This window comes from Tachysurus fulvidraco, chromosome 19 (assembly GCF_022655615.1).
Source record: "Tachysurus fulvidraco isolate hzauxx_2018 chromosome 19, HZAU_PFXX_2.0, whole genome shotgun sequence".
In the NCBI taxonomy this organism is placed as follows: Eukaryota; Metazoa; Chordata; class Actinopteri; order Siluriformes; family Bagridae; genus Tachysurus; species Tachysurus fulvidraco.
This window is the reverse complement of record NC_062536.1, coordinates 22937113-22947112: the sequence shown is the minus strand read 5'-3', so window position 1 is coordinate 22947112 and position 10000 is coordinate 22937113. Positions and strand designations below refer to the sequence as shown.

Below are 10000 nucleotides of genomic sequence, written 5' to 3'. Positions count from 1 at the left end.
GTACCAGGGTGCAGTATGGGAAGAAGGCAAGCTGTAAACTAAATCATATCACCACAGGGAGATTTTCCTTGCCACCATTGCCTCCGGTTTGCTCATTAGGGTTAGATGTTAGACATGTATAGTAAATTCATTTTAACCCTCCTGCAGACCTTTTCTGAATTCCTATGCAAATTAGGAGTGTGTGTGTGTGTGTGTGTGTAGCATCATTTCGGTAGATGATGCCCTCTGCTAGGCAAAGGCATATCAAAAGTGTGAAATATTTACAAACGTGTGGCTTTTTTTTTCTGGAGGCCTAATGAAATGCAATGCCCAATTGGAGACTGTGTGAATTGTATACAAATAAACTGAATTTAAGCGGGTGGAGGCAGTGTGATGGTTAGTGTTAGGTTAGGGTTAGTGTTAGGTTAGGGTTAGGTTAGGGTTAGGTTAGGGTTAGTGTTAGGTTGGTTAGGGTTAGTGTTAGGTTGGTTAGGGTTATGGTTAGGTTGGTTAGGGTTATGTTAGTTAGGGTTGGTGTTAATGTTAGGTTGTTGGTGTATGTTAGGCTGGTTAGGTTAGTTATTTTAGGGTTAGTGTTAGGTTGGTTAGGTTTAGGTTAGTTAGGTTAGGGTTAGTGTTAGGTTGGTTAGGGTTAGGTTGTTGGGTTAGGGTTAGTGTTAGGTTGGTTAGGGTTAGGTTGTTGGGTTAGGGTTAGGTTACGGTTAGGGTTAGGTTGTTGGGTTAGGGTTAGGTTACGGTTAGTGTTAGGTTGGTTAGGTTTAGGTTAGTTAGGTTAGGGTTAGTGTTAGGTTGGTTAGTGTTAGGTTGGTTAGGGTTAGGGTTAGGTTGGTTAGGGTTAGTGTTAGGTTGGTTAGGGTTAGTGTTAGGTTGGTTAGGGTTAGTGTTAGGTTAGGGTTAGTGTTAGGTTGGTTAGGGTTAGTGTTAGGTTAGGGTTAGTGTTAGGTTAGGGTTAGTGTTAGGTTGGTTAGGGTTAGGGTTAGTGTTAGGTTGGTTAGGGTTATGTTAGGCTGGTTAGGGTTAGGTTACAGTTAGGGTTAGGTTGTTGGGTTAGGGTTAGGTTACGGTTAGTGTTAGGTTGGTTAGGTTTAGGTTAGTTAGGTTAGGGTTAGTGTTAGGTTGGTTAGTGTTAGGTTGGTTAGTGTTAGGTTGGTTAGGGTTAGGTTGGTTAGGGTTAGTGTTAGGTTGGTTAGGGTTAGGGTTAGGTTGGTTAGGGTTAGTGTTAGGTTAGGGTTAGTGTTAGGTTGGTTAGGGTTAGTGTTAGGTTAGTGTTAGGTTGGTTAGGGTTAGGTTAGTTAGGTTAGGGTTAGTGTTAGGTTGGTTAGTGTTAGGTTGTTGGGTTAGGGTTAGTGTTAGGTTGGTTAGGGTTAGGTTGGTTAGGGTTAGGTTGTTGGGTGTCCTCACATGAACTGCTTGCTTCAGGTCTTGCCTCAACCTTTTTTTTGGATTAAAGTCAGGACATTGACTTTGTCATTCTAAACACCATCTTTGTTCCTCTTTAATCGTTCTTTGGTACACAGACTTGTTTACTTCATACATTGATTTGTTGTGTGACCCATTTTCCCTCGAGATTCTATTCATGAACCATTTTTGCCATTTTCCTTTAGAGCTCAATGGTACATTCTGTATTTATTGTTCAATCAACAACAAGTTGTCAGATGCAGCAATACAAACCCAAAGCATGACACCACCACCATGTGTCACAGATGGAGTACGGGGCTAACTTTTATTTTAGTCTCATTCCTCCTCAAATTATGTTTCCAGTGGTCCTTTGGCTTGTCTCCATGCTCTTCAGTCATGGGCAGCAAAGTTTTTCTGAGTAGTGACAAGAAGTTTGTTCAGTGTGCCTTTAGTTGCTTAAAAGTTCCCCTGGGTTCCTGTGTGTCCACATGGACGTCTTGCTTCTGGAGTGATATTTGTGGTTAAACACTTCTGGGGACGGTAGCAATAGTCTTAGTGTTCCTGTTTCTGTCTGACTGGATTTATGGTGTCCAAACTCTTTACAGATGGTTTTGTTACCTTTTCCATCATGATGAGTCCTCAGAAATCTCCTTTCTTCATGACATCATTTCTGACACCTGATTTAAGGGTTGGACTCTAATCTGACCTCAAATTAATTGCTAAGAGCTTCAAATATTTTATATGTAATATCTATTTAATTACTTTCACTTTCTTTACTTTAAGGATTAAAAATCTGATGAAGTTTTGGTCATATTTATGTAGAAAAATATAAACATATAAAGTTTTCACAAACGTCAAGCGCTCTCATACATTACATACATTGCAAACATTACATACATTGCAAACATTACATACATTACACACATTACATACATTGCACACATTACATACATTACACACATTACACACATTACACACATTACATACATTACATACATTACACACATTACATACATTGCACACATTACATACATTACACACATTTCACACATTACACACATTACATACATTGCACACATTACATACATTACATACATTACACACATTACATACATTACATACATTACATACATTACACACATTACACACATTACACACATTACATACATTGCACACATTACATACATTACATACATTACACACATTACATACATTACACACATTACATACATTACACACATTACACACATTACATACATTGCACACATTACATACATTACATACATTACACACATTACACACATTACACACATTACATACATTGCACACATTACACACATTACATACATTACATACATTACACACATTACATACATTACACACATTAAAATAATACAGAATATATACAATACACAGTAAGTCAAGTACAGCAGAGAGTCAAGTTTATTTTATTTTAGAACACATTTTACACAAGTGCTGTACATTCAGACATAAAAAAGTGAAACAACAACAAAGCAAAAAGACAACACACACTTCTGAGTTACATGACATGGAATAATAAATATATTAATATAAATAATAAATATATAATAAAGTAGCAGGTTTTAAAGCCCATAGCACACAATCCATCGTCTACAGCTGATATGTTATGCTTCTTTAACCGTAGTATTGGGAAAGTGTGCTGTTGATTGATGAAAGCGCTGTGTTAGGATCTAGAGGACTGCTCAAGACTGTCCTGTGTTTTTCCTACAGAGTGTTGATGAGTGTTGGTTATTTCTCCTCATCCTCATCACAGTGGTGTCCATCAGGTTCTCAGTTCTGGGCCCTGCACTGTACGTCACTAGGGCAAGAGACATCAGGGATCTCTTCGTGTGCATGTGCGATAGTGTAACATTAAGGACAAGCACTTCAAAAGAACTAAATCTATGCTGTGTTCTCTGGGTAACAGTAAGGAGATCACTGAAGATAGTGACAACACCACCTCCACCACCTCCACCACCAGTCTGATGAGGCTCATGCTTATAGATATATGCTGATGGTGTAGACTCGTTTAGACCGATGTAGTCATTAGGTTTAATCCCAGTGTCAGTAAGACAGAGTGCAAGAAGGCTTTTGTCTGAGATGATGTCATTTACACTAAGTGCTTTGGGTGGTCTAATGTTCAGGAGCCCAAACTTTAGGGACTGTTTTAGTTTCTGTGGCATTTTTATGGTCTAATTACAGTAAGTTTATTTACTCCTCATGTTACAGTAAGTTTATTTACTCCTCATGTTACAGTAAGTTTATTTACTTCTCATGTACTTACTTTTTGATCTCACTACTCGGGGAACAGAGACAGTTTATATAGAATGTGATGATGAGGTAACACACACACACACACACACACACACACACACACACACACACACACACACACACACACACAATAAACCCTGATTTTAAAAGTCACATGAGACACATTTGACTTTCAAATATTCTTTTCCATTCCTCTGTGTTTCGGTTTTTCAGGATGCTGTTATGTAGTTTGTTAAGTGTTGTGTTGTATTGAGTTGAGTAGTGTGTTGTGTTGAGTTGTGTAGGGTTGAGTTGTGTTGTGTAGTGTTGAGAAGTGTGTTGTGTTGAGTTGTGTTGTTGTGTTGTGTAGTGTAGTGTTGAGTTGTGTTGAGTAGTGTGTTGTGTAGTGTTGAGTTGTGTTGAGTAGTGTAGTGTTGTGTAGTGTTGAGTTGTGTTGAGTAGTGTAGTGTTGTGTAGTGTTGAGTTGTGTAGTGTTGAGTTGTGTTGAGTAGTGTGTTGTGTAGTGTTGAGTTGTGTAGTGTTGGGTAGTGTTGAGGTGTGTGGGGTGAAGAGTGTGTGTGTGTGGGGTGAAGAGTGTGTGTGGGGGGTGAAGAGTGTATGTGAGGGGTGAAGAGTGTGTGTGAGGTGTGTGGGGTGAAGAGTGTGTGTGAGTGTGTGCTCCTGATGATCTCTACAGATGATCTGTCGATGTTCAGCAGTGAGTGTGTGCTCCTGATGATCTCTACAGATGATCTGTCGATGCTCAGCAGTGAGTGGTCACTCTGTGCTCTTCTGAAGTCAGCAACCATTTCTTTAGTTTTATCAACATTCAGAGACAGGTTGTTGGCTCTACACCAGGTTGTTGGCTCTACACCAGGTTGTTGGCTCTACACCAGGTTGTGGGCTCTACACCAGGTTGTGGGCTCTACACCAAGTTGTTGACTCTACACCAGGTTGTTGACTCTACACCAGGTTGTTGGCTCTACACCAGGTTGTTGACTCTACACCAGGTTGTTGGCTCTACACCAGGTTGTGGGCTCTACACCAAGTTGTTGACTCTACACCAGGTTGTTGGCTCTACACCAGGTTGTTGACTCTACACCAGGTTGTTGGCTCTACACCAGGTTGTTGGCTCTACACCAGGTTGTTGACTCTACACCAGGTTGTGGGCTCTACACCAGGTTGTTGGCTCTACACCAGGTTGTTGGTTCTACACCAGGTTGTTGGTTCTACAGCAGGTTGTTGGTTCTACACCAGGTTGTTGGCTCTACACCAGGTTGTTGACTCTACACCAGATTGTTGGCTCTACACCAGGTTGTTGGCTCTACACCAGATTGTTGGCTCTACACCAGGTTGTTGACTCTACACCAGGTTGTTGGCTCTACACCAGGTTGTTAGTTCTACACCAGATTGTTGACTCTACACCAGGTTGTTAGTTCTACACCAGATTGTTGACTCTACACCAGGTTGTTGGCTCTACACCAGGTTGTTGGCTGTTTTACCTCCTCTCTGTATTCTGATGAGAGTCATTGAGGCAGGAGACTGTAGACTTTAGCATGTGGACATTGATGCTTGTCTTGAGGCACATGTTGAAGATGTCAGTGATGACATCAGTAACTGTTCAGCACATTCAGTGAGCACTCAGTACACAGTGTACCTGGTTGTTGTGGGGAGGGAGGGTCTTCCATGCTGTTACATTGTTCTGCACCTTAAACAGAGTAGAAGTTGTTCAGCACATCTGGGAGGGAGGTATTACTGTGACAGGCAGGTGTCATTTACACCATATATATGTGACACAGTACACAGTGACATGAGACAACGTCCCCCAGGACCAGGGAGCTACAGAGAACAACACAGAGATAAGGACTGAAGTAAGTTAGTCCTAGTCACATAAAGTGTATCTGTACAACCTGGTGTACACAGTGTGGGACACAAGACAAGAAGACAGTGTGGGACACAAGATAAGAAGACAGTGTGGGACACAAGACAAGAAGACAGTGTGGGACACAAGACAAGAAGCCAGTGTGAGACACAAGACAAAAAGACAGTGTGAGACACAAGACAAAAAGACAGTGTGGGACACAAGACAAAAAGACAGTGTGGGACACAAGACAAAAAGACAGTGTAGGACAAAGAATACAAGACATTACCCAAAAACAGCACCGGTGTAAATACTGTATGTTCACTCAATATTGTGTGTGCAGAAATAGTGAAATGACATGGTGTATGTGGGAAGACTGTGCATCTGGTGCAATCCATTCAGTGTGTGTGTGTGTGTGTGTGTGTGTGTGTGTGTGTGTGTGTGTGTGTGTGTGTGTGTGTGTGTGGTAATGTTGAGGTGTTTGTTGTAGTATTGTAGTGATGGAGGTTGTTTGTGTTATTGATTAGTACAATGTAAGAACTATGTTTTTTAAACCAGGAGGTATACACAGAAAGCAGATAACACACATGATACATGACACAGATGACAGAGATGACACACATGACACAGGTGACACACATGACACACATGACCCAGTTATGTTGATGTGTATTTTTAGACTGACACAGGACTGAATTTGTGTCAGAATTCATTTTTATTTGTATACTGCTTTAACAGACAACATTGTCCCTAAGCATCTTTACAGAAATATAAACTAAACGATTGAATGACAGTTTTTGTGTTTTTAGACATGAGCTCTGAGCTGCAGTAACATTCTGTCTCTGGAGAAGCATCATGGAAGCTGGAACTGACATACAGGGAGATCCAGACAAGCCTCTGGTGGGTAACACACACACACACCGACACACACACACATTACATTTACATTGCCAGCATTCATCTCCTTTATCATGAACAACTTACATTTTATCTCATTTTATACAACTGGTCAAGTCAAGAGTCAGGTTTATGTCTCTATTCTGTTTATAGATGTGTATTTTCATGCTCTTTGCTGCTGTAACAGTGAAATTTCCCCATTGTGGGACGAATAAAGGTTTATCTTGTCTTGTCTTATCTTATCTTGTCTTATCTTATCTTGTCTTATCTTATCTTAAGTCAAGAAGCTTTTATTGTCATTACACCATATATAACTGTTACATACACAGTGACATGACACAACGTTCCTCCAGGATCAGTGTTACATAACACACACAGAGCTATAAGGACTTAGTCAGTTAGTGTTAGATACATAAAGTGTGTCTGTGTAACCTGGTGTACACAGTGCAGGACAGGACAGACAAGACAGTGCAGGACAGGACAGACAAGACACACAAGACAGTGCAGGACAAAAGACCGTGCAGACGAGACAATAAACAGAAACAGCACAGACCAGAGTAAAGACTGTATGTTCAACAATATTGCATGTGCAGAAATAAACACAGTGTTACAGCAGCAGGTCCCTGAGATAATGTAAAGTTTAGTGCAAAGAGCAAAAAGTGTGCAAGTAACAGCATGTAATCAGTTTGATGGATGTATATTGGAAGTGTGTGTATTTGGTGTAGGTCTGTGCAGTCCATACAGTGTGTGTGTGTGTGTGTGTGTGTGTGTGTGTGTGTGTGTTCAGTTCAGTTATTAAGGAGTCTGATGGCTTGTGTAAAAAAACTGTTACACAGTCTGGTCGTGAGGGCCGAATGCTTCAGTACCTTTTTCCAGATGGGTGAAGAGTGTGTGTGAGGGGTGTGTGAGGAGTGTAGAGTGTGTGTGTGTGGGGTGAAGAGTGTGTGTGAGGGGTGTGTGGGGTTTTGTGATACGAGGGGGGGGGGGATTGTGCCTTTCTCAGCCTTCGTAAGATGAGATGCTGCTGGACTTTGTTGGTGACGGCGCTGGTGTTGAGGGCTCTTGTTTGGTGCTCGTGACACAATGTATGTAAACACAAGGTTGCATATGTCAGCATGAACAGACTTGTGCATACTTTTGTGTTGTGTATTGTTAAAAACGTCTAGACTCTGTTTTATAGGGATTGTTATATTTATCTAAGCCCATTTTAGCTTATGGACAGAATGTATTTATTGCATGTATTTTAATATCTATAAATTCTTGATTTAATATTCTGTAATTTCTGTTTTTACAGGGACAGGGGTCACAAATTAGTCATGGCTATAAACCTGTACGCATGGCATCTACTGTGTACTTTATAAAGCATGTTTTATGCATTTGTCCCTGTCAAATAAACATCAATAACAATCTGTACAGATGATCTGTCGATGTTCAGCAGTGAGTGTGTGCTCCTGATGATCTCTACAGATGATCTGTCGATGTTCAGCAGTGAGTGTGTGCTCCTGATGATCTCTACAGATGATCTGTCGATGTTCAGCAGTGAGTGGTCACTCTGTGCTCTTCTGAAGTCAGCAACCATCTCTTTAGTTTTATCAACATTCAGAGACAGGTTGTTGGCTCTACACCAGGTTGTTGGCTCTACACCAGATTGTTGGCTCTACACCAGGTAGTTGGCTCTACACCAGGTTGTTGGCTCTACACCAGGTTGTTGGCTCTACACCAGGTAGTTAGCTGTTGCACCTGCTGGTGCTGGTGTTGGAGAATCTGTTCCTGATCCAGACTGACTGAGGTCTCCCAGTCAGGAAGTCCAGTATCCAGTTGCAGAGGGAGGTGTTTAGTCCCAGCAGCTCAGCTTCACAATCAGGTGCTAAGTGGTGATTGTATTGAATGCTGAACTAAAGTCTATGTACAGCATTCGTACATCAGTGTCTTTATTGTCCAGGTGGGTGAGGGTTTAATGAAGGGTCGTGGCAATGGCATCATCTGTGGAGCGGTTTGGACGATATGTGAACTGTAGGGGGTCCAGTGAGGGGGGTAACTGGGTCTTGATGTGCCTCATGACGAGCTTCTCGAAGCACTTCATAACTATGGGTGTGAGTGTAACGGGACAATAGTCATTGAGGCAGGACACTGTAGACTTCTTTGGGAAGGGGACAATGGTGGTGGTCTTGAGGCACGTAGGGACAACACAGCTGCTCTGGGAAATATTGAAGATGTCAGTGAAGACATCCTCTAGCTGTTCTGCACATTCACTGAGCACCTGCCAGGAATGTTGTCTGGTCCAGCAGCCTTCCGTGGGTTAACTCTGTATAGAGATCTCCTCACGTCGGCTGTGGATAGACAGAGTACTTGGTCGTCGGGGGGAGGGATGGTCTTCCTTGGCGTTACGTTGTTCTGTACCTCAAACCGAGTGTAGAAGTCATTCAGCACATCTGGGAGGGAGGCGTCGCTGTCACAGGCAGGTGAAACTGTCTTGTAATTCATGATCACCTGTATGCCCTGACACATGCACCGGGTGTCCCCGCTGTCCTGGAAGTGGCTGTGGATTGTCAGGGCATGTGCGCACTTTGCCTCTCCGATGGCTCGGGACAGTTTGGTCCTTGCTGTTCTTAGGACCGTCCTGTCCCCTGTTCTGAAGGCTAGGTCCCTAGTCCTCAGCAGCGCGCGCACTTTAGCAGTCATCCACGGCTTCTGGTTGGAGCGTGTAGTGATGGTCTTGGAGACGGCACCATCTGAGTTGCTGTTGTTCCCAATAACTTTGTTATACTAACACTAACAAATGACTGTGAAATATTTAGTAGTAAGAAAATTTCACAAATGGACTTTTTGCACAGCTGGCAACCTTTCACGGTACCACGCTTGGCTTCACTGAGCTCCTGAGCCGGGCATTGTTTCACAAATGTTTATAGAAGCAGTCTGCGTGTCTAGGTGCTGGATTTTATACACCTGTGGCCATGGAAGTGATTGGAACACCTTAATTCAACGATTTGGAGAAGTGTCTCAAAACCTTTATCAATATAGTGCATCTCCAGACTCCATGTGGTAGATCATCAGTGGCAGTGAGCTCCAGAAGTGGGGTATCAGGATGGATCAGGCAGTTCTGGAGAGAAGAATCAGAAAGCTTGCCCCATTGCCTCAGGCTTGCCCCATTGCCTCAGGCTTGCCCCATTGCCTCAGGCTTGCTCTTTAGCGATGAATATAAATTTAATTAGACAATTTAAATGTTTGTTCTCCAGTAAATATTCTTAGAGAAAGTGTCCTTTGTAAAATCACTATAAAAATAAAATTTAATTAAATTAAGATAGGGGGTTCGATTCCCGTCTCCACCTTGTGTGTGTGGAGTTTGCATGTTCTCCCCGTGCCTCGGGGGTTTCCTCCGGGTACTCCGGTTTCCTCCCCCGGTCCAAAGACATGCATGGTAGGTTAATTGGCATCTCTGGAAAATTGTCCGTAGTGTGTGTGTGTGTGTGTGTGTGTGTGTGTGTGTGTGTGTGTGTGTGTGTGTGTGTGTGAATGAGAGTGTGTGTGCCCTGTGATGGGTTGGCACTCCGTCCAGGGTGTATCCTGCCT

General features: G+C 42.4%; 1 protein-coding gene across 6 annotated transcripts in view; it reads left to right on the top strand.

The window, feature by feature from the left end:
• Positions 1–10000, top strand: part of osbpl8 (oxysterol binding protein-like 8) — a 36697-nt gene that overhangs the window by 3391 nt on the left and 23306 nt on the right. For 5 of the 6 annotated variants that reach the window (XM_027159583.2, XM_047803765.1, XM_027159582.2 and 2 more), the window contains exon 2: positions 6343–6433. In XM_027159583.2, the coding sequence (XP_027015384.1) occupies positions 6389–6433 (45 nt within the window). In that variant the 5' untranslated portion in view covers positions 6343–6388. Of the gene's footprint in view, positions 1–6327; positions 6434–10000 lie in introns of all 6 variants that reach the window. The other variant, XM_027159578.2, reaches the window with a different exon arrangement.